The sequence below is a fragment of the Sebastes fasciatus genome, chromosome 1 (genome assembly GCF_043250625.1).
Source record: "Sebastes fasciatus isolate fSebFas1 chromosome 1, fSebFas1.pri, whole genome shotgun sequence".
NCBI lineage: Eukaryota > Metazoa > Chordata > Actinopteri > Perciformes > Sebastidae > Sebastes > Sebastes fasciatus.
Window position 1 is genome coordinate 2,460,855 of NC_133795.1, and position 27,933 is coordinate 2,488,787.

At 38.8% G+C, this 27,933-nt stretch overlaps 1 protein-coding gene across 2 annotated transcripts; it reads left to right on the plus strand.

Annotated features, from left to right (window-relative positions):
• Window positions 1-5,265: 5,265 nt before the first annotated feature.
• nucks1a (nuclear casein kinase and cyclin-dependent kinase substrate 1a) lies at window positions 5,266-27,684 on the plus strand. 2 transcript variants are annotated; one of them, XM_074635994.1, is made up of 8 exons: window positions 5,266-5,661; window positions 14,838-14,887; window positions 16,014-16,104; window positions 18,602-18,648; window positions 18,764-18,916; window positions 22,824-22,973; window positions 25,092-25,244; window positions 26,154-27,684. In XM_074635994.1, exons 1-8 carry the CDS (start codon window positions 5,645-5,647, stop codon window positions 26,402-26,404), a joined length of 912 nt encoding a protein of 303 aa, XP_074492095.1. In that variant the 5' UTR covers window positions 5,266-5,644; the 3' UTR covers window positions 26,405-27,684. The 2 variants fall into 2 exon arrangements, with proteins under 2 accessions (XP_074492095.1, XP_074492184.1); XM_074636083.1 differs by having other exon boundaries at window positions 5,288-5,661; window positions 18,767-18,916.
• Window positions 27,685-27,933: the final 249 nt, after the last annotated feature.

The following is a 27,933-nucleotide window of genomic DNA, read 5'->3' on the forward strand; positions in this document are numbered from 1 at the left end:
TTTCAAGGCTTATAGCACGGAATAAATACGAGATACATTACAAAGGAATGAGCAGCAGAGCAGAGATGGAGACTCAAGTCGCACACACGGTGACTTGAGACTTGACTTGGACATGCCAAAAATGACTTGTGAGCACCGCTGGGTTTGAGACGCTATGTGATCACTTTAAATCGACTATTGTCATACAATATGAAAAAAAAATACACAAATAACTGCATTTTGCCCCTGAAAATGGATATAGAAATCATTACTCTGGGTAACAGGAAAATATTGCTAACACTAAGAGGCGTGCAATAATAACCGTAATCTATTTTTCAATAACAGAGTTCAACCGTATTGTATAATTACACTGGGTCTCTGACAGGTGCTTTGAATTCCTTAGATATACAGCAGCTATGTTGTGTTCTAAGCAGACCGGATGTCATGCAGCAGAACGCTCATTACAACCAGAAGAGACTTGAGACATGACTTGTAAAAAATGACTTATGAGATATGAGGAATCAATGTGTAATCCATGGTACCACTTCTTTACCAGCCATGACAGCGTGTGGCTGGTATTGTTTTCACCCTGTGAGTCTGTGTGTGAGTCATCATGGCAACATGTGGTCCTGTAGCAGGAACCACCACAGAGGAGGTTTGGAGTACTTAGACAGACATACTGTATAAACACCTGGCAGTCTGTGGACAGATTTAGTCACCGTGATCGCGTCACAAGCGGGTGAGATGTAGCCACAAAACTTAGTTGAGATCAAAGCAAAGGTGGGAGTCCAGAGATGGGTGTGGTCCAAGCAAGGGCGCCGGAAGTAGGGAGGTAGGAATTGGGGAAGGGACCATTTCACCTCCCCTCTTTACGCCCTTGGCCCAATGTTGCATTGTGGCTAGTATGATCCATAAACTGTATATATAAAGTGTATAAAACGTATTATTACATAAAGATCGACCTCTGCTCTACCGGTATGGCGTCGAGAAGAGGTCGTGTTGCTCTGGCTCTATCTGTTTGGCGATGCCGGGAGGCTGCTTGACATCCTCCTGGATCTACCTTGTCACTTATATTCACATTATATGTATTAGTTTTTGTCATATGGATTGTCTATGTTGTATTTTCATTATGTTGTTACTCTGTACACACGACATCTATTGCACGTCTGTCCGTCCTGGAAGGAGGATCCCTCCTCTGTTGCTCTTCCTGAGGTTTCTAAAAAATGTTTCCCTGTTAAAAGATTTTTTTTTTGGTAAAGTTTGTCCTTATCCGATGAGAGGGTCGCACTGTAGAGAACAGAGGGTGTCGTATCCTGTACAGATTGTAAAGCCCCCCGAGGCAAATTTGTGATTTGTGATTTTGGGCTATGCATATAAAATTGACTTGACTTGACTTAACTTTGTGCTTCGTTAGGATGTGCTCCACTATACGAAGCCTCTGCTGCAGCGTTGGCCTTCTTCTTCTTCAGTTTGGTAAACAGACGTCTTTTAAGCGTTGTTTTCAGCTCCTTTACCTTCTCCGTTCGTAAACTGCTACCAGACGGAAAGTCCCGTGAAAAGTTGCCGTGGTGAAGTGGCGCTCGACGTTTCATCTTTTACCGACTGACACGCTCGCGCCGCAAATGAGACACGCATTTGTCATTCCTCATTAAAATAGTATATTTGTTGCTTTTTTTTGACCTGGCTATTTTCTGCGCTCATTGTCGAATCTGGTGTACGCTTGCTGGTCTGCTAACATCGCCTGATGGCATGAAATTTGAAAGCATGCACAACTTGTTTAACTGTCGGCTGATTGGCAAATAATCATTTTGTGTCATAAGGGGGCACGATGTCTGTGAATTTGATTGGATAGACATTTAAACTTGTTTACAATGAGACTTTGTATTATCAAATTTATGTTCATATTCTTGTAACCTTTAGTGAGACACTCAGATGAAGGTAGCGAGCTACTTGTTGGAGACCCCTGTACTAGCTTGTGCAGCATCATGACAACTCCGTGTATCAGCAAAAGAAAACTTTGATGCACTAGATTTCATTTTCATTTTTCATGCATAAATACATGCCCAGCCTAAATAGGCTTACAAGACACCATTATTTAGAAAATAAAAAAGACAGAAACCAGAGTAGCAACATAAATTACAAATAATACTAAACAATATACCATCCTGATGTTGTTTCCAAGCTTGAGAAACAAAAGTAGCCAACTTATCAGCATTCAAATTAAATAGCCATTCCATTCTGTCAGTGCACCAAAACATTTCTGGATTTTAAACAGACATTTAATTTAAAGAGGATATTCTTAAAGCTCCAGTAGTCAGTATATATTTTTGGCATCATTGGGCAACAATCCCATAATAACCTTTCAGCATATTGTAATTCAAGTGTTCTGAGAGACAACTAGACTTCTGCTCCTCCTCATGGCTCTGTTTTCAGGCTTTAGAACATCTAGCCCGTGACGGGAGACTTTGACCAATCACAGGTCATTTCAGAGAGAGAGCGTTCCTATTGGCTGTGCTCCGGTCATGTGACCAAAACTTGCCGTTCCTTCACCAGATTTCACAATGGCAGCGGCGTCACAAACTTTCTCATTTTCCAGCTAAACCGTGCACTACAAGATGATTCTGAGAACATCTGAGGAGAGAAATAGGCATTAACGTAACAGAATATTGATTCATATTTGATCAGCGCTGCCTAGTTTGACCGTTTGGTCGGAGTTCAGAGTAATTGGCAGCCGGCTCTCATAGATGGCAGCTGGACAGCAGACCTCAGATCAGCTCTGACTGCTTGTTTTCCTCCGGTCTGTGAAATCTTGCAGATGCCGTTAGGAGCACCGGAGGACACAGAGGAAGATGATTTTTTTCAGGTTACCTGTTTCATGTACTACTGTCAGGATATAACGACCGTTTTATAAAAATAACTTTATTTAATCATATTTGCTCCAGTCTCGCCTACTTTAGCTTTAACTCATCATAATGTGGACAACACAAAAGAAAATATGATTCATTTTCAACTTCTCCTAATTTGCATAATTCACACAACCTGTTGCCCTCCTGGTTTTTAAATCTGCCAACTTCAAGGTGCGAAAGGAAGGATTCCTGTTCTCCATTGTACAACTAAAGACCTTTGACCTCTTGATAAATTGATTCAGTGCCATAATTGTGCTTGATTTGAAAAGATATTTGTAATTTTGGTTTTGACAATATATATTTCAACCGTTTTTCTTCAAATCTAGAAAGTAACTTTCTTCTAATTGTGTTCATGCTACGTGATAAATCATCATATGCCCATGGAGAACTGTGTGATTTACTCCTGTCTGTATGTGCTTAATATAGCTGTAGTTTTCCACCAGCAGCTTAATAACATATTATGCATTTGTGAAGAATATTAGAAAAGTGTCAAAACTCCACACACAAATGTAAACAAATCCACAAGTGTAAGGTCATTTATGCATTATGAGATCCATCTGTATTGAACGCACCGTATGTTTCTTTGTTCAGATATATGATTTTAAGGGACAGCTGCCACAAAGGGAATAGATTAGATTCAGGTTTATCAGAATCAGAATCAGGTTTATTTGCCAAGTACATACTGTACATACATACAAAGACTTTAACACAAGTAGTGGAAAAAATACGTTTATATGTAAATATATGTAAAAAAGCACCAAAGACCAAGAATAAAATAATAATAAAATAACAAAATAAAAAATGTATATACATGTGAAGTGTTCTGGAAGTTGTAAATTGTGAATAAAGAATGTGTTATTCGCAAGATCACGTTTGTACATTTGGTCCTGGAGGCTATGAATACTTCCACACAACGAACACGCCCTGTAACGCTGTCACAGCAAATCCATTTTAAGAATCAGTGTACTGTACAGTACCGTATATATTAATTCTAAAGTTATTATACAAATCATCCTGTTAGTTCTCCCTTTCCAGCGTTAAACCACCAGGTGAGGAACAGGCGTCATGAAGCCTGAATACATGTTGACACTCGAAAACACCAGTTTGTCTGGATTATTGTGAGGTCTGAAAGTTGTATAAGGGTATAAGCAATTTAGGCATTTTGTGTAATGATTTGAGGCAATTTGACATTGTGAAATTTAGTTATAAGAATATATCTCTCTGTATCTTTTATATCTTTATTATTGTTTTTTATAATTTTTGTATACCTCTACCTCTCCTGTGTTTCACTCTGTTTGCTGATGTTCCTGCTTTGACACCAGAATTTCCCTCCAGGGATTAATAAAGGTTCATCTTATCTTATCTTATCTTATATAAGATTTTTTCTATAAGAAGATTAAAAAAAATAAGCCTAATTGTGTGAAATCTATCACTGAAACAACCTGTAATTTGCTGACTTTCCAGCTGTAATGCTACAGATGCAACTGCTCTCTACCTGCATGCTGCAGCAGTCTGCCAGGTGGGCAGAAGAAGGTTTGGTCTCACTATGAGCAAATACCACAATCAATCTGACTCCTGAAACATGTTATATTCGATTATTATACACACATGATGTTTGTGCACGAACCTATAATTGCAAATGTTGCTTTATGGTCTTTTGGGAAGCCACTGAATTCAATGTTTGCATGCAACCTGAGGGCCTCTTTTTGTTTTCTTTAACAGTGCGACTTCAACCGAGCCTGCTATAACGGTATAAGCAATTTAGGCATTTTGTGTCATGATTTGAGGCAATTTGACATTATGAAATTTAGTTTTAAGAATATATAAGATTTTTTCTATAAGAAGATTAATTAAATTATTATTTAAATGATAGATTATTAAAAAATAGGCCTAATTGTGTGAAATCTATCACTGAAACAACCTGTAATTTGTTGGCTTTCCAGCTGTAATGCTACAGATGCAACTGTTCTCTACCTGCATGCTGCAGCAGTCTGCCAGGTGGGCAGGAGAAGGTTTGGTCTCACTATGAGCAAATACCACAATCAATCTAACTCCTGAAACATGCTTTACTCGATTATTATACACACATGATGTTTGTGCACGAACCTATAATTGCAAATGTTGCTTTATGGTCTTTTGGGAAGCCACTGAATTCAATGTTTGCATGCAGCCTGAGGGCCTCTTTTTGTTTTCTTTAACAGTGCGACTCCAACCGAGCCTGCTTTAAGGGAGGAGGAGTTACTTTATGCAAAAACAGCGCCTCTAACGTGCAGCTCCAGCAGCAAATAGCAAAGCAGAGTGGTGGTTCAAACCAGACAATGAGAGCAGAGGATTGCCTCCCAGCAGCCTCTCACAGCCTCTCAGCAGCCTCCTATAGGCGGGTCTTAGTCCTGCTTCTTGGAGGACCCACCCCTGAAGGCCTTGGGGTTTGGTTGCACACACAGGCTGCAGTTTCAGTTTGTTTTATTCACCATTTTGAGTAGCTGAAGGAAAAGAAAAAAATTAAGAATATTTTTGGAGGTTTTTTTCTGGAGGACAAAGTCGCTGCTTCGTTGTTTTCATTTTGACGCTCGGACGGTGCGAGTTGTGCGCACTAACCCGTCGCTCCCAACGTGTCCAGCAGAGCGGGAATATATCTCTCTATCTACATATATTTCTTTTCTTTTTGTCCTCCTCCCTCCTGAGCTCTTCTCTCCCTCTTCCCCTCCTCCTCCTCTTCCTCTCTCACATCCTTTAACCTTCTACAGTATTCCTGCAAAATGTCCAGACCAGTGAGGTAGGTGCTCTAAATCTAAATGCGTCCTCTTCTTGCTCTGCTGCTCTCTACTTTAACGTTTATAACGACTAGACTAGGCCGAGGCTTCTGCAGCACACATAGAACATGCAACCTCCTCGACCACGCTGCTTTTCATCTGTTTATTTCATGCAATAATAATGGGAATGTGCGTGTGTGTGCTTCCTTCCTCTTCTCCCAACATGGATCCTGTGTGTGTGTGTGTGTGTGTGTGTGTGTGCACGGTTCGCCATGTCTGTGTCTGCTGTTCGTGTCTTGTTTTAACTGGATCCATGATGGAGCTGATGATGTTGGATGATATATATGTGGAGGCCATGCATGCATGCATGAGGAACATTAGGAGGTGTGATATTTAACCAAGCTGCAGTTTAACTGCTTCATGTTGTGCCAGATGTGCCTGATTATATTCTCCCTTCTCTGGGCTGCTGAGAATGAGAATATGGCGACCCCATTCATCCAGGGGAGGCTCTCTGAAAGACGCTAACACCCCCAACACCCTCCCACCACCACCACCACATAGTGATGTGGAGGTTGAAAACGAGCTGGTTCATTGAGCTGACTCTTTTAAGCGAACGATAAGAGCCGGCTCTCTTTTTTTTTATTTTTTTTTTATTAATTCAAGGCAAAGCAAGGCAGCAGTGGCGACTGGTGGAAATGTTTAATAATGTATTGTAATATACAGTGCAGTGCGACTCTAAGAACCGGCTCTTTTAAATGAACGATGGGAGCCGGCTCCCGTATCCACAGGCCATTTTAACACGAATTAAAACCTACTTTAACTTGATTAGAAGTCATTTTTATGCTATCAAATCTAATTTAAAGTTCTAAACTTTTATTTTAAATTTGTTAATACAATAAACTAACTGATGCATCGGTAAATGCAAATAAATGAAATGTAGGAATGAAAATGAATAAAATCAAACAAGATATTAAATTAAAAAGTGTAACATAAAACATGCCAGTGGTCAATATAAATGAGGTATCCACAGGCCATTTTAAAACAGCTTAAAACCTGATTTAAAAGTAATTTCTATGCTATAAAATCTAATTTAAAGTTCTAAACTTTAATTTTAAATTTGTTAATACAATAAACTATCTAATATATAGGCAAATGTAAATGAAGGGATGAAAATAAATAAAATAAAACAAGCAAATATAAAAATTAAATAGTGTAACATAAAACATGCCAGTGGTCAATATAAATGAGGTATTCACAGGCCATTGGCCACATCCAATCAATTTCAGCAAACATCCCGGTATGATTTAATGTAAAAAAAAAAAGTGAAGGTATCAAAAACACATTACTACTTTTCAGTTAAATAATTATTATAGTTATTAATTATTAAAATAATAAACAGTTATTTTATTCCAACAGGAGCAGTAAAGAATGCTTAGAAAAACACAACAGTATAACATGTCCTCAGTGGTGGAAAGTAACTAAGTACATTTACTCAAGTACTGTACTTAAGTACAATTTTGAGGTACTTGTACATTACTTGAGTATTTCCATGTTCTGAGGGGGAGTCAGGGGACGTGCAGGAAAATTATATATTTTGCACAGATGATTTTCTATCATAATTTACACATATTACTGGGTGCATTCCATATTTTAAACACAAATATTTACAATTTGTATAATTTATTAGTAGTAGTAATGTTTTTTTGTGTATGTCTGGCTCAGGGGGGGCGGCGCCCTCTATTGACCGGCCGCCACTGCAAGGCAGCTTTATTTGTTTAGCACATTTCAGCAACAGGGCAATTCAAAGTGCTTAAATAAACATTCAAGAACATTGTGACAAAGTGCAAAAGAACATTAAGACATAATTAAAACGGTTATAAAAACATTAAAGATTAGAAAATAAAAACAAACTCAAAATAAAAGCTAGGATAGAAGCTAAAATAGAATATAACACACAAGAGTAAAAGCTCTAGTGCAGTATATAAGATCATTATCTGGTTTAATAAAAGGCAGCAGCAAACAGGAAAGTTTGAAGCTTTGATTTAAAAGAACTCAGAAATTAAATAGTGTAACATTAAATATTCCAGTGGTCAATATAAATGAGGTATCTACAGGCCATTTTAACACAAATTAAAACCTCCTTTAACTTGATTAGAAGTCATTTTTATGCTATAAAATCTAATTTAAAGTTGATCCTTGATTTTTTTATTTTTTAAATTAACTTTATGTTAACAATAAACAATTAAACCGATGCATGGGTAAATAGATATAAAGGAAATTAAGGGATACAAATAAATAAAAACAAACAAGCATAAAATGAAATAAAGAGCCGGCTCCTGTCCGAGAGTCGTTCTTTTTTTTGTCTTCTATCATCGTAATGAACTACAGCGTCGGCCCGTCAGCTGTCTGGAAAAAATATCATCAAAATGTACGTGATTTATCTAAATAAAAACAAATAAAAGTGTCAGATAATTCAGCTTGGAGTTCGGTAATAAAAGACAGTGAGAATCTGGGGGGCATGTCCTCAGTGTTGAATCTGAGAATTTGAGTCTGGGGTTGGGTAAACAGCCAGAGACGTTGAAACAATCAGTTGTATTTCTAGCGGTAGAATGATAGAACGATCGTCACGGGTTAATGACGTCCGTGTGACCAATCGGGTGATGACGGACAAGGATCATACCATCAAGCAGGGAGGGGCGGGGGTGCACGGCACGCTGACGGTCTACAGGTACAGAGCAGGAGGGGAGAAAGAGAATAGCAGACAAGATGAGTGACAGTCGTAAACGAAGCAGCATGTAAAATTACGGTATTCTGGAAATTATAAGGTTTAGTATAATTATATTGAATAATTTAAGTGATATATGTGCACACATACTAATCATGGGTTTAAAACGGCGCTAAATTTGGCTGAATTATAAAAAGGCAGAAGTTGTAAAACGAAGAGCCGTTTGGCAGCCGGCTCCTCTTGGTGAGCTGAGCCAAATGATCTGGATCACTAAAAAGATTTGGAATTCCCATCACTACCCCCACCACCACCAGGAGGAAGAGGAGGTGGAGGAGGTGTTTGGTGTTTGGCCTCAGGATTTGATCTTGTTGCCGCGCAGAATAGCCATGTTGAAGCTGTAGTCACGTTAAACGTCTCTTTTATTGCATTCATGTCGGTTCAGAACAATATAAACAATATAACATGGTCTGGACTGTGTGTTGTTTTGGGGAGCAGATGTAGATCTTCAGTGCTGCTGGTAGTAAATGAACGCTGCTGGCTGATGTCAGAGGAAGGGAGAACTACAGAAAGTCACCACACCCCCCCAAAGCAAGATCCCCACCGGGATTACAACACAGGAGCTATCCACACTGTCCACACACCATTTTAACACTGATTAAGACCTCCTTTCACCTTAAACTGGGTTAGAAGTCTTTTTGATGCTATAAAATCTAATTAAAAGTTTTAAACTTTTATTTCAATTTTTTTAATACAATAAACTAACTGATGCATAGGTAAATGCAAATGAAGGGATTCAAATAAATAAAATAAAACAATCGGATATAAAAATGAAATAGTGTAACATGCCAGTGGTCAATATAAATGAGGTATCCACAGGCTATTTTAACACAAATTAAAACCTCCTTTAACTTGATTAGAAGTCATTTTATGGTATAAAATCAAATTTAAAGTTGATTCTACTTTTAAAAACTTTGTTTTAATTCTGATAACAGTACAATAAACAATTCAACCAATATATAGGTAAACACATATAAAGGAAATTAATGGATAGGTAAATATGTCAGGGGTCAATATGAATGAGATATCCACACACTATTTTAACACGGATTAAAACCTCCTTTAACTTGATTAGAAGTCAATTTTATTCTAGAAAATCTAATTTAAAGTCGATTCCTCGATTATTTTTTTAAAACTTGATTTAAAATCTTAACAATACATTAAACTGATACATAGGTGAATACATATAAAGGACATGAAGGAATAAAATAAATAAAAACAAGCAAACATAAAATGAAATAAAATAGCAACATAAAACATTCCAGTGGTCAATATCAATTATGTATCTACAGGCCTTTTTAGCACAAATTAAAACACCCTTTAAGTTGATTTAGAAGCCATTTTTATGCTATAAAATCTTATTTAAAGATTATCCTCGATTTAAAAAAACAACAACTTTATTTTAAATCTGTTAACAATACAACTAACAATTAAACCGATACACAGGTAAATACATGAAAATGAACTTAAGGAATAAAAACAAGCAAAAATAAAATAAAATAGTAACATACAACATGCCAAGGGTCAATATAAATTAATAATAATTAAATAAAAACATTAAATTGGGAGCACAGTTTCACTGTTTTACTAGCCTTTTTGTTTTTGCTGAAGTTATCATTTTAATATATGGTTCCATTTCTTTCTTGAAAACATTAAAGTGGGGTTTTACTTCAGCAAATTTACATTTATGAATGTAAAACAATTCAACAATGATAATGAGATTGATTGGAAAATATTTAGTATGATGAGGAAAAATGACATATCATTTGTTCTGATTGGTCAAAAGTCTTGAAATGTGGTACGGATATACTTTGGGCGAGTATCTAACAGTAAAACTGTTAAAAAAATCACACTTTTATTAATAGTCAAATTCAGGATTTTTTTTAAAAATAGGGGGAAAAACATTTAAATTAAAAATTTCAGTTGTGGCACAAATTGGTAAAAAAAAAAAAATCACAGATAATATTTTCTAAGATAAAACCACAAATATTTTGCCACAGTTTACGGGTATGTGTACATTTCCAACAACAGATGGACAATAGTTTCATTACTTTAAATTAAACTTCTTTTACCTTATTTACCAAAAATAACTTTTGTGGTAGAGTTCATGCTCCTCGAGCGTCTTGTGGTTTCTCGGCATCTGAATGACTCATTTTTGGCATTTAAAAGGAATTTATTACTCAGAGCTGTTTGTTCCTTGTTTTTAAGTGAAAAAACGAGTTATCTGGAATTAGACAAACCTTTAGGGGTTGTATGGGATTAGGGGGAAGTGTGGAATGAGGTGCGGTTAATACATTCCTTTAAAAAACAAAAAGGGCAATATGATGATATATATCGTAATAATTATATAAAAATGTCTATAATGTATATTTTTCTATCGTGATATAGAATAAGCCTGTATTTATTTATTCATTTTCTCTATAATTTCACTTAAAGTGGCACTCAAGTTCTTAAAATGCAAAAATACTCTTTCATTTGTCAAGTATTTAATTCAGTACAAAATAGGCTTTCCCGTGTTTATTTATTGAATTACCAGAAAACATGCTATATTGTGGTATATCATTATCAAGATATGAAATTACCGATATCGTGATAGCAGATCACCCAGCCCCTAGTGGACCCACCCATCTGATATATATATATATATATATTTTATTATTATTATTTTAATGCCATTTTCATGGATACATGTTGCACAGAGCTGCAACGATTAATCGATTAGTTTTCAAGTATTTAATTAATCACCAAATATTTTGGTATTTTGCTTCATTTGACTACATTTACCATCAATACTGATCCACATCCACATCAAAAGGTGGTGGACTTTCTCTTTAACGTGTTTCAGGTTTGTGGAGGGTAACTTGGAGATCCTCCCTCAAGATCATTATTACTATTATAGACAAAACTTGCTATAGTTAAATAATTATACCCCTGCGACAACATAGTCGTGGGTATATATAGCGCTCCGCGTGTCCGTCCTCGTTTCCGGAGCAGAACTCGGAAACAATTTAACTTAGGAACTTCACATTAGGTACGATGGCTGACGGTGTGATGTAGTTGTAAATGTTTGATAATAACAAGCTAGATTGTGCTCAATAGATTAATTCTATTAGTTTCAAAAGGGCAAAACCTTTGGCCCTACTTCAGTAGGGGTCAAGCAGTGAGCCATGCTCACTTAATTTATTATTTACACTTCTCACAGCCTTCGTCTCAACATTTAATTCTTATGTTTTCCTCAAAAGAGCAGATTCAGAGAACTTCCTCTTTCTGCATCGGCGTAGCATGGGATCTAATTGAGATGAATGACCAGGTCACGCTGTTGTCTGTCTGAACTGGCCTAAAGCTAAGATGTTGTGGCGGACGTGTGAACAATCAGGCCTTTTATCCTGCAGATGATGCATCTTTAAGTTTACTTTGTGTTTGTGGAGATGATCAGTCCACTCATCCCGTTTTCTTTGTGCACTGCGTTGATTCGCTCAAAACGAACTCAATCTGTAGTCAAATAAAATGTACACAATGAAAGTAAACATAAGACACAAGTTGTGTCTTTATTCTGCAGCTTCAGAGAGATTTGTTCTGCTTTAATGAAAGTTACCACAGTGGACGTCTTTGTCCTCGGTGGCTTTTCATGTTGGGGAAGCATTTTTTCAAATGAGAAAGATGCAGATGGAACATTAGGGCTGCAACTAATGAGAATTTTTATTGTCGATTAATCGATTAGTTGTTTGGTCTGGAAAATGTCAGAAAATGTCTCAAAGATATTCAGTTTACCGTCATCGAGGAGGAAAGAACCCAGATTCAATTAAAAAGTACCAAAAGTAAAAGTAGCCTACTCGGTATGCAGAGTGGCCCATTTCACAATAATACATCTTGTGGTATATCATGGTAATATAATTATTGATGCATTAATGTGTTCATCACTTCAATGTTGCGGCTGGTAAAGGTGCTCATTTTAACTATTTTATATGCGTAATAATGATACACTACTTAATAATACACCACCATTTTCATTAGTTGTTTTTTATTTAGTATTAAGTTCTGAATCTGCACACAGCTAGTGCCTAATATTGTCAAATAAATAAATAATTGGAAGTAAAAAAAGTACAACATTTCCCTCTGAGATGTAGTGGAGTAGACGTGGACTATAAAGTTACGTAAAATAGAAATACTCAAGTAAATTACCTCAAAATTGTACTTAAGTACAGTACTTAACAGTCCATCACTGCGAGAGCATCAAAATGTTTACAAGAGCACAAGATCTATCCTCTTGATGTTGCCTTCACGGTGCACCAGATTAATGCGTTTAACTTTAAAATGTACAACATTTTCTTTCTACTTTGCAACTAATTCCGGGGTTCAAATGTTCTTTCATATCGTTAGTGCTTTCTTGCCTGTATGGATGTGAAGTAGGCCTTAAATTGCATTCAAAGTTTTAATTTGACTTGTTGAAACCTGCAGAAAATAAAAAGCTGCAATCAGAATTTACACTTTTTTTTCATCTTAAAAAAAAGTTACTCACCCCGATTATAGGATTATCAAAATAGATGGCAATTAATTTAATAGTTGACAACCAAGCAATTAATCGTTGCAGCTCTAAAACAATTATTAACAAAACAGTTGTCTATCGATTAATCGACTGTTCGCTGCCTTTAATGAGTTGCGATGGCGACTTTAACACAACCTTATGAACACATAAGGAAGCAGTGGTTGGTAACGGGTCAGTGCACATTCTGAAGTGAGAACGAATCATAATCGTAAACAGAGAAACCACAAAAGGATCGTAGACTTCCAAGAACGTTGTGATAACCCGCTTTACCCTGCAGTTTATTACTAAGACTATCTCGGTTATATATTGATATCCCCCCCCCCCCCCCCCCCCCCCCCCCCCCAGTATCACGGTTGGCTCACTATAACGGAGCTGGTTGGATGAAATAGTCTGCAGCTCTCTGTGATCTCCCTGTGAGATGTGAATGATAATGTGTGGACAGCTTGGTGGGCAGGTCACTGACGGCTGTTACACATGTCTGTGGTGAGTGTTGGTGTGTGTGTGTGTGTGTGTGTGTGTGTGTGTGTGTGTCTGTTGTTGTAATCTAAGGACCTGTAAAAGTTTCTGGCACTGTTACCCATCTCCCTTCCTTTCCATAACGCACACACGTTGCTCCAGCTTGGTATTTTAAAGTGGTTTAGATCCACAGATTATTTAATTTGACCCTCTGATTTCTTTAAAATGTTTTTGTTTCTGTATGTAACGCTCTTTACGAATTGTGTTTGAACGGTATTCACATAAATGAGGGCTGATTTCTCCGTGGTTTTAACCGGCACCAACGCAGCCTCTCGAGGTGTGTGTTACCTGAACTACAGTTGGCTGCTGTCACCTGAGGCTTCCCTCATACACTTTGCCAAATTAGCCTTGGAAACTGTAGAAGGTAGACCAGTGTCCAGTTCAGTGCCCCGGGCTGGAGGCTGCTTTGTGGCTTCTCCAACTAAATAATACAATCCAGACATTCATACACAGCTAACGTGTTGCTGTTGAACATGACTTATGATTATATCTTTGTTACCTGCATAGAGGCCTTTACACACCAGCAGTGTTTTTATGGTGTGATTTAGAGCTGCAACGATCAATCTATTAGTTGTCAACTATTAAATTAATTGCCAACAATTTTGATAATCGGTTTGAGTCATTTTTGTTTTTTAAGAAAAAAGTCTTAAATTCTGATTCCAGCTTCTTAAATGTGAATATTTTCTGGTTTCTTTACTCCTCTATGACAGTAAACTTTGAGTTGTGGTCATAACAAGACATTTGAGGACATCATCTTGGGCTTTGGGAAACACTGATCGGCATTTTTCACCATTTTCTGAAATGTTTATAGATCAAACAAATAATTGACAGATTAATCAACAATGAAAATAATCGTTATTTGCAGCCCCGGTATGATTAATTTGCACGTCAATATATTTTTTTCAAACTGTTGTTTTTGTCATAAATGCTTTCACACTGAATATTACGCGGCGAAAAAGCAATGCTCTTTTTTTCCCGAAATGAGATTGATTTTTCTGAGCTTTTGCACCGCGAATAAAAGCATCAACTAATCACATTGAAACGGTGAAGTTGTGCCTTTTATTTATGAAACAACAACACGGAGGCTCCGTAGTCTGAACCAGGACGGCAAACTTTATAACTCCTTTCAACCTTGACAAAGGTAGCGCAGACCACTTACCTTTCACAATAAAAGCCCTAGATATATCATATTCGCAGATTCATTTTGGTGTCGTTCATTCGTCACGCCCCCCCGGTGTGTAACGGCCTTACCTCCTCCAGCACCCTTTGACATATCTAATATGAAACGTTGGCAGTGAAGATACTTTGTCCCGCGTGAATGTAATGTGATACCGTGTGTTTCCTTTACTTCACAGGAACAGGAAAGTGGTGAACTACTCACAATTCAACGAGTCTGATGATGCAGGTAAGAGATGCTTGATGTGTTTTCAGTATACGTGGTAGTAAGGGGGGGCAATATGGATACAATCCATACTTTGAATGATATTTTATGCTGTGTATATTGTCATACAATACATTTACTAGAAAATCAAATGATAATGGATAAAATAAACAGAAGGTAATGTCTGCAGATACCTGGCAGATCAAGGTACCTTATTCCATCGATGCAAATAATCCAATATTACCATAAAGTCCTGCTTATTGATTTGCAGCACAATGTTATGATATTTAAGGAATTAAGTCTAAATGACTGACGAAAGACTAATTTATATCTTTATTATCTATTATACTTCTAATTGTCATCTATAATATGCCGTCATATTGGCCAACCCTGTGATAGAAAACACTCATACAGGTGTCAGCCATATTAATATATTAATACTGGAACTGCTAAATTATACCAGATGGTTCTGCTACTAAAACCTGAACAACATGTAGAATTAACCTCATTATTTATTTTAATATTAAAGAATTTTGTGCTAATTTATGACCGCTCTGCGGCCGAATTCACACCGGAGCAGCGGCTAAGTGCGGCCACCCGCGAGCTGCCATGCAATGCCTATGGAAAGCTGTGGTGGCCGCTCAACGTGCTGCGGACGTTAGAGTCTACGGCTAAGTGCGGCCAGACCAACAACCAATCAGTAAAGCGATCATGTGACATGTTGACCTACGTTACAAAGAATTTCTTCCCGCCTGAAATACATGAACACACAGAACAATTGTTTTATTGTGGCGAGCCACACTTCACCGCTGCCTAGTGTGAATTTGGCAATAGGGATGGCAGTATCTGACAGCTGGTCAGTCTGATCACATGACACTGGTTGTGCCATGGCATCTGGAGGCCCCCAGCGAGGCCTTTTAGTCTCTACATACTTATGAGTACAAGTAATGGATCAAGACTTCATAATGAAGCAGATCCAATGTTACGGTCTCTTTGAGGACTTCCAAATATCTCTATTGAGCATCAGATAAAGAAATACCAAGAGAGTGTGACTTTGACCAAAAACAGTCTCAGTCTGTGTGACCAACAGGAAACCAGATCATGTGGATGCATGCGAGTGAAATACTAAATCCTTGTCCTTTCTCTGTAGATGAGGAGTATGGTGAGAATAAGGCTAAGAAGGTGCGCGCACCCCCTCGTGAGCCCAAGCACAAGCGCACAAAGAACTCACAGGAAGACAGGTGAGCCCTCGGTGTAGGTTGGTAGAACTGGCGGTGCCTGACAGCCGTCTACAGCGTGTTTAGTGATGTGACATTAGTGATACATTTGTTAATTTTATGGTTTCTTCTTGAAGGTGTGACACCTGTACATTAGGGCTGGGAGGACACACCTATCTCCCGATTCGATACCATCACGATACTTGGGTGCCGATTCTATATGTTTTGTGATTTTTAAGTATTGCGATTTGATATTGCGATTTAACACTAGACCATGGGGAAACAGTTGAATCATACACTACTAAGGACTTGGGAAAATCTCTAAATGAATCCAATAAAAATGTTTGATTTTCAGCATGTATGTAGTCACAGATGTCCTGAAGTCAAATATATCAGGATCATTGTCAGGAATTATTTATTAAATCTTTTCCAGCAACCCAAAAATCAAAGAATAAAGACATTTCCCTCTCAGATTAGTGGTATTTTCTATTTAATTTATAAGGCACATGTAATGTTTTATACTTGTGGTGAATATAATCCAATCAATCTTATTTCTATAGATGTATTTAGTATATACAGTTGCCTTTGTTAACACCTTATTTTGAAAACCAGACGTAGACCCACGTGTCTACTTCCTCTAACTTCTCCAAGGTGGTCTCTAGCTCTCCCGTCAGCTCCGTTCTCTTCATCCATCCATGGTCAGCTCCATCGGGGCCGTTTCAATGCAGAGAACACAAATGTCAGTATCTGGGTGCTCTACAGTCGTAGCGTCGGCCCATTTGACCACGGAGACGAGAGCGACGGCCGGCTTGACCGCATGTTACCACAATACGATAGTTTCCTGTCCAAAACGTCCTTCTACCTCCGCATAGACTCAAATGAATCAAATATATCGATTCTGGCGTTAAAAATCAATTTAAAAATCGTAAAAAATCATAGGAGAATCAATAATTTTTTTTCCATCCCTACTATACACATGTTTCAATGATATTAATCTTGTGCCATGTACGGTTTAACCACTTCAACACATTTGGCCTTGAGGAACACGGCAGCTTTTGTATGAGCAGGGTGGATACAAGCCGCCAGTCGGCGCTAAGACACCAGGATATCCTGTAGTAGGGCAGGTGCACCGATGCTGAGGGGGGGTTAGGACCGGGTAGAAGGACGCCATAGTGGGATAGAGAGAAGAGGAAATACATGTTGAGGACGGGAGACAGCCAGGTGTGATATAGCAGTGTTTCAGGCACTGGTGGGTGAGCTGGAAGAGTGTAGAGAGAGCTGGAGGAGACTGTGGGGGAGGGAGGGAGGAGAGCTGCATTGGATTCATCCTGGATGCAACTTGTAATGTACGACCTCTCTAAAATCTGACAGGGTTCTTCTCCCTGGGCCGGGGTCGGTCCTCTGTAGTCTCGCTAAGCCAAGCTGTGATGACATGCGTTTCCACCACAGCCTCACAGTCGGGGATGAATCCGGCACGGTAGCAGAGCCGGCCATCAAAGACAACAGCCGCTAGACGGCGCTGCTGTAGCGCTGTCGCCATTTTGTACTGAAAACGCCAATGAATCCATCGCCATGGATTTATAAAGAGACGTCTGTAAATCAGAGGATCATTTTTAATATCAACTTCCCAGTTTCCCAGTAGGAACACTTAAAATAACCCTCATTTAAATCGTTATGTCCGAAAAGTTGTAAAATAAAACAGCTGAATCCAGTTATTTTCCTGAACGGTCATCAGACCCACGAGACCGCGCCGCCCGGCACGCTCATATGACATATCGGGTTCTGCCAGCTTCCTGCTAGATGTACTGTATGTGGCTGTAATAATGGATATTATTGACTTTCCACTGGCGAACCAACAGGATGCTTTTATTGTGAAGAGGTTATAGGTAAATGCTATGTGTTTGCCACCGAGTTAGTGGAGCTTCATTAGCGGTTCTATTCTTCAGTGAAAACAGGTCTAACCAGCCAGATGTGGACATTTTATTCTGCACTATTTGGTCAGCGGATCAGTTTTAAAGGGAAACTTTGACAAATCCCAATCCGATTAGTGACGTTGCCAACGGAGACACATTTATGTGACTCGGTGTAAATGAAAGTCTTACATCTGGATTGAGACACTTGAAATGACAAAGGTGAATGAGACCTGTGAAACAACTTATGGTGGCAGAAAGGACATTCAGCAGCTCTAATGGACATTCCTGCCGTTAGCATGCCTATTGCACAATATCTCAATAATTGATGGCGTCTGTGTCGTAGTGTTACGAGGAACTTATCCTCCCCATAATAACAAGCACCTGTGTGATAATCACACAGTATTGTAAACAAATGTGTACTCTAAATGTGAGAGAATCAACCTTGTAAAGTGCATAGATATAAACTGTGATTGTTTCATTTTAAAAGTGTTGCTTTTAGATTTTTGCTGAGGAGCAAAGCTCTGGCCGGTACCCGTCCTCCTCCTAATGCTTATTTGTTAAGTATGTATTTGACTTATGAAATTAAAATCTGTGCATCTTTGTTCCAGTGAGGACTCTGAAGAGAAGGTCTCTAAACCCAAAAACGATTCAGCAGGTAAGTCCGTCTGTCGTCTGATTTTCCGATGATAAAGGTTTACTTTAGTGAAAACACCTGGTTTGATTTGATCAGTGGAGAACTGAACACTTGCCTTCCCTCTGTATCACTGAAGCAGATGACTTTGGCAGTGATGAGGAAGACAATGACTTTGGAGAGGAGGAAGAAGATGGAGGAAGCGACTACGAAGAAAAAAAAGGCAAAAAGGGAAAGAAAGCCAAGGTGGAGAAGCCCGCCAAGAGAGGGCCGAAGAGAAAACGGCCTGCAGGTAAAACATCCAGTGTCTACACATATTCACCTGATCAATCTTAAACTGTGGATCAAATCTACAGGTCTCCCCTGATATTCACTTTACTGTCATAGAGGAGTAAAGAATCCTGAAAATACTCACATTTAAGAATCAGAATTCCTTACAAATATTACTCAAACTGATAAATCGATTATCAAATGTAATAAAATAGTTGCCGATTAATTTAATAGTTGAAAACATTTTTGAAAACATTTGTTTTAATATTTTATTTCAAAAGTTCAATACAATATAATCACATGTTCAGATGCTTCATTACAGTTCTGCAAAAATACCGTACAGCAGGGGTGCCCAATACGTCGATCGCGATCTACCGGTCGATCGCGAAGGTAGTGTGGGTAGATCGCATGGCATTTAAAAAAAAAAAAAAAAACACTTTTTTTTTTTTAAATAGACGTCAGCCAACAAATTGCAACACTGTTTCACCTGAACTCATCTGGAGTGGAGGATGAGATTTTGACACTACAAGCTGACATTCAGCTTAAGTCCAGGGCTCATGGACAGTTCTGGAACTTACTCACAGAGGAAAAGTACCTCAACATGAGGAAATGTGCTACCTCCTTGACTGCATTATTCGGCTCCACTTATTTATGCGAGTCAGCCTTTTCCCACATGAAGATTATTAAGTCCAAATACCATTCCACCTTGACTGATGATCATTTGGAAGTGTGCTTGAGGCTGGCTATCAGCAGCTACTGTCCGGACTATGCATCCCTGGCTGATTCCATTCAGTGCAAGTCATCAGAGTAAGGTAATGACAAAAAATGTACAGAGTTATATTGTACAATATGGGTTCATGCAGTTATGCAAGGTACACCAACATATATTGTACATATAAAGAATACTCAATATATTTATAAATAAATATATGTTTTGCATTTTTATAGTAGGTAGATCATTTTGACTTGGTCATTTTATAAGTAGCTCGCATGCTGAAAAAGTGTGTGCACCCCTGCCGTACAGTATCAAATTAATATAAAAATAAATTATACAACAAATAAACTGTAAGAAAAGATGAATAGAAAATAAATAAAAAACAAACAAACAAAAAAAACATTTGGGGTCTGCTAAACAATTTGAATAAATTTGAAATGTCTAAACAATTTAATAGTTTTAGTCAATTTAGAATTTTTGAGTTTTAAGTTTTCAATCATAGTCAAATAAGTTTTAAAATCAGCATCTTTAAAAATAAAAAGGAGGGTATTCTTTTAAACCATATCTTTTTATGTATACAATATTTTGCTAGGATAATAATCAAATGAATTATGTAAATCTCATCCGCTGAAAAACTGATTGCTGACAGTGAGTAATATTTCAATCTTTGTTAGTATGATATCATTTTCGAAATGTTTTGAGAGATTCTTCTGCAAATGAAACCAAAAAGAAGTAGCATGAAAACAATCTACAAAACACATGTTCAATAAACTCACAACTGCAAAAAGTGTTAACAGTTACGAAGTATTTGCAAATCTTCTCTTTAACAGGGTCGTACCTGTGTTACCTGTGTACAGTCTTAAATAGAAACTCCTTGATGTTATTTGTAATTATATATTTATGAGGTAAATAGGTAGTGTTCTATTGTTTTCTATTTAGATGTAACATCTATATTTACATATGGGAGTGGTAATGTGTTCAAGATGATTTCTAATAAAAGCGTTATAATAGTTGACAACTAACCGATTAATCGCTTTAAAAGCTTTATTGTTTTTTCTTGAGAAAAAAAACCCCATTACAACTTAAGATTTACATGTTAAAGAATACAAAAAGCTGTGCTATGTCTGTGCTAATCATTACGGGAATCTATGAAGGGTTTCGACGTACTGTTGAATAAATGAAATATGACTGGATCTAATAAAAGTAGTTTGGATTTGTGTGCAGCCAGATGTTCTGTTCTAGCTGTGAATTCCTCCGATCCAGGATGTTTTGGGAGGTCAGACAGCGAGGCAGTTGTGGAATTGGTGGCATCGATATTGATCTTTTCTGACTTGTGAAGATCTAAAATAGCTTGCGCTCGGTGGTTGACGGGCAGCGCTGCGTGTGCTCTCCCAGACGTGCTCTCAGAGTGTATTCCTCCCACATCCCCGTCTGACTGAGACTGACTGAGTCGTCTGCCTCCAGCGTTCCTCAACGCCGACGTTCTGTTTGATTTATTACTGCGAGTCGAAGGTATGATCGATCAATCGGTCATCTGCTGAGCCGAGTCTGATGGATGTTGACGGCATCTCATCTTTTGTGATCAATCGAGTGACGAGGTGATGGTCTCAACAATCTCCTCATTAGGTATACGTCTGTGCCCTTTTTCCCTGTCAGCTTTTAATTTAAAGCTGTCGGGTGATGATGGGCAGAGTCGTTTCATTGTGGCCGATTTAAATCACCAAAATAACTGCCTTTATCCTTCTGCCTCATCAGCGTTCAAATGAGTAATTAACCTCTACAGGCACAAAGTATGTACTGTATGTATGTGCTTTCAGTAATTGCAAAGGGCACGGCAGTATGGGGCTTCAAATGTCCTTCACAGCAAAAACAACTCACCTGCTGTGCTTCAGTCTGGCTTTTTATTACACCTCATGGAGGTATATGTTCCTTTTTAAAGGCATCGCAATCCATTACTGCTTTGCTTTGTGACCCAGAATGCACCTCCTGGTTAACCGGATGACTGCTGCTCCCAACAGGAACATTTGTTTTGCCCTTTTCCTTTTTTCTTTCATTCCTTTTTTTTACAGAAGTTACAGAAAAAAGAGAAATTAATGATAATAAAAATAATTTCATTAATTAGTTAAAATTAAAGGTAATAAGTACTACAATAATACAATTTATGGTAGTAAGATAGAAACCTTAAAAATTAATTAATTAATTAAATGTAAAAAAAATAGCACATAGAAAATAATAATTGGTAATTAAATAAATACCATAGAAAGGTTAGGTTAAGTAGATTCTATGTTAGTAATCAATGGATCCCATAGCATATAGAAAAACTGTGGGCTACCTCTTATAGCATAGGCTATTTTTTCCAAAGGAGCACATGACTTTACCTCATTAATCCACAGTAATATTAGGGGGCTCCTCATGATTCCACTTAGATGTGATACATCTATTGTTTTGCCCCTTTCCAACCCTGAGAGATGTAAGAAATATGATTTAGAACGGCGTTTCTCCGATAATCGAGCCTCGCTAACTGATTATTAACCGACAAGATTAGTGCATGGCATGCGGCGGTGCACAAGCTGCAGTGTGTGAGCAAAACGGACAACTCGAGTCCGCAGTTCACCCGACCGGCAGCGTTACTGTAGCAGCCACGGTGCTGCGTGTAGTTTCATTAAACACATGCAGCCACCTCCCCAGTAAAATTCTCCACAACACCATTTAGCTTAGCTGCGAGGTTGCCAGCTGTGTGTCTGCCCAGCGTGACGTTAGCGAGTGTTGAGACTGTGAGGTGTCGGTGGCGTTATATCTGTAAACGTAGCTGTAGCAGTGTGTGTACAGTTTATTTCTCGGTGAGCAGGATGGTCGGGGTGTTTCTTTGATAGTCTGATCACCGGCTTCTTCAGACGTGTAGTTTGGGCGGGGTCTGAAAATGGCACGCTCCACCCATCAAATGTGGGTAAAGTGTTTGGTAAAATGGTCAGGCCATAGACGAGGGTAAAGGGTAAAACAATCATAACACAACATAGCTTTAATGAAAGTGGGTTAATGTGTTGTGACATTAGTGGAGGCCGTCAGTGAATCGGTGGAGTTGGCTCTGCTAAAACCAGCTGCAGGAAGCCGTTAACAATATGAATACTCAGGGAAGTCATCCTCTCCGTTTACTCTTGTCTTGTTCTGTTAATGTGTGAATTATCGTGTTACTCTGTGTGTGTTCTTTGCGTAGATGACAGTGACGATGAGAAGGAAGTGAGTCGAAAGCGTACCGTGCGCCAGGCGGCCTCCAAGGCTGTGTCCAAACAGAGGGAGATCCTGCTGGGCGACGCCGGCAGCGAGGATGAGGAGCGAGAAGACCAAGAGGAACCCTACAATGACCGTATGTACAACTGTACTCTACACGGACACAGCAACACACAGTCTGCCCTAAATGGAACATAGAAACCACAAGATGTCACACATCCAGACCAGTAGTAAATGTCTAATGTGTTTAAGGGATCCATTTTACTTTTGATAGCCCGGCACCCGTTAACCGGTAACCAACTGGTTAGTTTTTAAGGACCAAAAAACGCAAAATGACACAAAATACAAATACAAGAGGCGCTTTCCGTTTAGTCCGACGCTGCATTGACTCAGTGAGGTATGTCGCCACATTTCGAAGCGTTATCCATTTAGAGGTGCTGAAATTTTTATGTTTTTTGTTGCAAATGTCTTGTCTTTAATTTTATTGTCTGTTTATTGCATTTTGCTGATCAGATGATGTATAGATTCTGAATTGAAAATGTTTTCAATACTCATTTGCCTGCTTTCTCGTCTGCTCTGCCGCACACAAAAGAGCCGGACTGAAAGTGCCACACACGTTTTACAGGTGCAGCCCTGTGATGGTAAAAACAAGGGAAAATATATTTAATTAAGACAAGACAATAGTCGCATAAACTATTTGATTTTTTTATAATTTCGTGACTCATCCCTGAAATGAACCTATAGTCCGCAAATTAACCTATAGACTGTAAATGAACCTATAGACTGTAAATGAACCTATAGACTGTAAATTAACCTATAGACTGTAAATTAACCTATAGACTGTAAATTAACCTATAGACTGTAAATGAACCTATAGACTGTAAATTAACCTCTAGACTGTAAATTAACCTATAGACTGTAAATGAACCTATAGACTGTAAATGAACCTATAGACTGTAAATTAACCTCTAGACTGTAAATTAACCTATAGACTGTAAATTAACCTATAGACTGTAAATGAACCTATAGACTGTAAATTAACCTCTAGACTGTAAATGAACCTATAGACTGTAAATTAACCTCTAGACTGTAAATTAACCTCTAGACTGTAAATGAACCTATAGACTGTAAATGAACCTATAGACTGTAAATGAACCTATAGACTGTAAATGAACCTATAGACTGTAAATTAACCTATAGACTGTAAATGAACCTATAGACTGTAAATTAACCTACAGACCGACATATGTAACCGGTCAAAAATATTCCCGATGGTTAACCGATTAATTGTTTGTGTTGACACCCCTAAATGTGACGTTCCTGTATGAACCAGATCAACACTGTGAGTAGATAACTTTTGCAGATTCCTAAAGAAGATTCATTGAAGGTTTGAAATGCCGGTCACAATAAAAGATGCTTTAGAGCAGTGGTTCCCAACATGAAAAAAATCTGAAGGGTCCCAGATGATTGAAGAGATAGAGAGGCAAATTATGTTTGTCACACAATATTCTGTCAATTTTATCATTATTTATTTATTTATTTATTTCATTTTTCTTGTAAAAGACAGCATACTTGACCTCTTTACAGCTCTAAAAATCCATCAAATGAAACAAATCACTCCCGCTCACCACTATAAACCCTCTAGGATTGTGTCAATGGCGAGCAAAATAGTTGACAAACACCAAAAGCCCTTAACTCAACTTTGTACAGAAAGGACGAGGAAGAAAGCGAGGAGTATATCTTGGCAGATAGTTGCCATCCTCTCTGCAGCCAGTTTGAGCTCTTGAGCTCCGGGAGGCGCTGTAGATCTAAACCACAGACACAGTCATGAACTGTTTTAATGTGTAATATGACCTGTCTGTTTTGACTGACTGCTCGTCTGCTTTCTATGCTGTTGTTTCCTGTGTTTGGTGAGCTGAAGACAAATATCCTCCAGGCTACTTAATTTTAAAGGCCCACAGGCCAAATGGGTTTGGAACCAATGCTTTAGAGCAATAATTACATCACCTCAGGTCTTGATAAAAATGTTGGGTGAGCAGTTACAAGCTGACAAAGGTGTGAGAAAACTCCTAAAGCCACCGCTCCATGACGACACTATTTACACTCAACTGGAAATAGAGCAAGACACTAAACAAACTGACTTGGTGCTATAACTAGTGGAAGCTTCCAGGCTCCATATACAGTATATACATTGTAAAGGTGTCGAGCATATGATTGTGAAAAGATCCTCATGCGTTCTGTGTTTCGTGTGCAGCCGACGAGTCCGGCAGCGACGAGGACTTCATGGTGGAGGATGATGATGACAGTGACTACGGTCGCTCCAAGAAGAGAGGCAAGAAGGTGATCCGACGGGGACGGCCGGACAAGAAGGAGAAGAAGAGCCCCAAGCCCCGACTAAAGGCCACAGGTGAGAGGAACCCCGGTCATCTGCTGTTGACCACTTTGATTCTGTCAGAATTATTTATTCATATTATGTCAATATTTAAGTCTATTAGCTTAGTCGCTCTGAATCATGACCTCCAGCAGAAATAAGTAGTACAAGGTGAGCAGGCTTCAGCTGTTGCTCTGAAAGTGTCAGATTCATATTCAATCAACACTTCTGCAGCTCATCGTTTTATCTCTGGGCTGTGAACAATATATATGCTGCCACTCTGAGCACTTTCTGATCTCAATGAAATGTTGATAAATGATTAAATAGTAAATGTTGAAAGCTAAAAGTCACATGAATAACACAAGGCTTTTATTCTGAAATATGTGTCGGACAGTGTTGTAGAACATGCAGTGACTGGGAGAGCTCCAAGAAATTAATATAGTACGGGGTTTTAATTGTGGATTATTACTATTATTTACAAATTACCACACGTTTCTTAACCTATCTCTGTCTAAAATAAATATAAATTATATTTTTGATGAAATGAAATGGCCATTATGAAGGGCAGACTCTATGTAGAAAGAAAGGGTTTGACGAGAGCATAGATGGACACAACGGCTTCAGTTCCCTGTCGGAAACATTGACTTTATAGCGGTCTCACAGCAACGTAAACCGGCGAAAATATTCTAAATATAGCGTACACTTAAACTGATATTTTTTTAGGTGACTAAAATCTGTTTTGCTGCTGGAGCCGTCCACAGCAGTACGTTGCTTTGCTTCAGTGCGGTAACTCCTGTCTGTTACTCCAAACTGGAGGGGTCATCTACTGTAGGTAATAAACTGACTATGGATAATACCTCATACAACCCCACTGCAAAACACCTGAACTCTCCCTTTAAGTAGCCATAATCTGATGATCACTAACGGATTTGTCTCCCCCCTCAGTGACCCCCAGCCCGATGAAAGGAAAGGGGAAGGGGCGCCCTAGCGCCAAGGCCGTGGAGAAGAGCTCACCCAAAGAGGAAGAAGAGGAGGACCCCGAGAGTCCCCTGGAGGAGGAAGAGGAGGAGGCAGAGAAGAAAGAGACCTCCCCCGCCCCCAAGACGACGAAGGAGGCCGCGGGAGGCGAGGAGGAGGAGGAAGACGAGGAGGAGGAGGATGGCTCAGAAGAGGAGGCGCCCTCTGGAGAAGACTAGAAGATGGTACCCAGCTGAAGCCCATCCTCCACGTCTCTATCTCTGTCTCTTCTCAAAGTTTTTGTTTTCTTCTTTTGTTGCTCTGCCTTTAGAGGTTTTTTTGTTTTTTCTTCTCCTGGTGGCCTGGCTCAATGGTTTGGACTTGGTGTGCTTTGTCTTGTTTTGCTTCTCTCTCCCCCCCCTCCACCCTTCTCCAACCAAGACATTGTGCTCATGTGATCATCATGTAAGGAGTCACAACATTCAGCCTTACCCACCCTCCTGTCTTTATCATGAAACTCAGCATTTTAGTGTGAAAATCCACAGTTTCTGCCTTTCCCAGAGCTCCGTGCTGGTGAGCGTCCGTCCTGAGTGTCATCACATTCACCGTTTTTCTTTCTCCTCCCCCTCCGGGATTACCAGTGATTATCAGCCACACGCAGTTTACTTTACTGATATCTGCGATTACTGGGAGTATTGTTCAGAGAGCTTCTCAGTAACCGTCACTAAAGCGCTGTATTTACAAAGCGACGCTAAGTCAACACGCGCCGGGCTGAACGAAGCCGTCACCCCCCTCTCTTTGGTACTTTGTGCTTTTTAAAACCAGGAGCATGTTTTTTTAACAGGGCAGCGTTTAGTTAGGTCGTTGTTTAAAAAAAAAAAAAACTTCTTTTCAGCCTAAAGCTTCTTTTAATTGTATTATTCTTTTAAAGATCCACCCTGCTTGTTTCAGACTGTATCGGTGCTGAACTCTTGTCGTGTGGCTGCTGCTGCTTCGTAGATCTGTTGGAAGGTGTGCCGTGTCGACCGGCGGAGAGACGCCGGACTGCCACCATCACACGTTTCAAGCCAGCATGTGTGTGTTTTTATGTACTTGTTTAAAATTTGTGTGCTTGCGAGGGGGGGGGGACTTCCTGTAAGAGGGTCTGGCTTGTTTCATCTGCTGCCTATGTTAAAAACGGTTTTATGTTGGGCTTTCTGACGATGCACCATGCTACGTGAAGCGCCCCCTCTTCCCCACCTCCCTGCATGGCTGCAGCATCTTCTCAACATTCAACCCCTTGTGCCAGGCACCCCTAAAAAAATCTTTTTTTTTTGTTATTTTTATTTTTATGAAATGCAAGAAGAGATGTTCCTTTTCTTTTTTTTTTCCTTTTTTTTTTGAGAGTTAAAAAAAAAAATGAATGTTGTTTTTTCTCCTGTTGGTTCATTGTTTTAATTCTCTATTCAGATTTTTTTTTTGTAATGTTTGTTTTTTAAGAAAAGAAATAAAATGTATCTTGATTTTAAAGAAAAAAAAAGTCGACCCTATCCAATCTGTTCAGCCATCCCTCGCTTTATTTACTCCTGTACAACCCCCCCAGTCCCATCAGCTTAATGGTTACATGTTCTTCACCTATTAGTATTTCACAAGCAGAATTACACCGTACTGAGGCGCAGAAAAAATTTAAATAAAGCGGGCAGCTCAGTAAATATCCGGCATTCGTTTGTCTGTTAATGCCTTAATTTTTCATTGAGTTCAGTTCCGGTAGTGGCTCTGATGTCGTTGG

Bases quoted from the DNA above. Each gene is read 5' to 3' on its own strand.
- nucks1a (XM_074635994.1), top strand. The intron at 16,105-18,601 runs GTGAGCCCTCGG...TCTTTGTTCCAG, and splicing joins AAGAACTCACAGGAAGACAG to TGAGGACTCTGAAGAGAAGG. The intron at 18,649-18,763 runs GTAAGTCCGTCT...GTATCACTGAAG, and splicing joins ACCCAAAAACGATTCAGCAG to CAGATGACTTTGGCAGTGAT.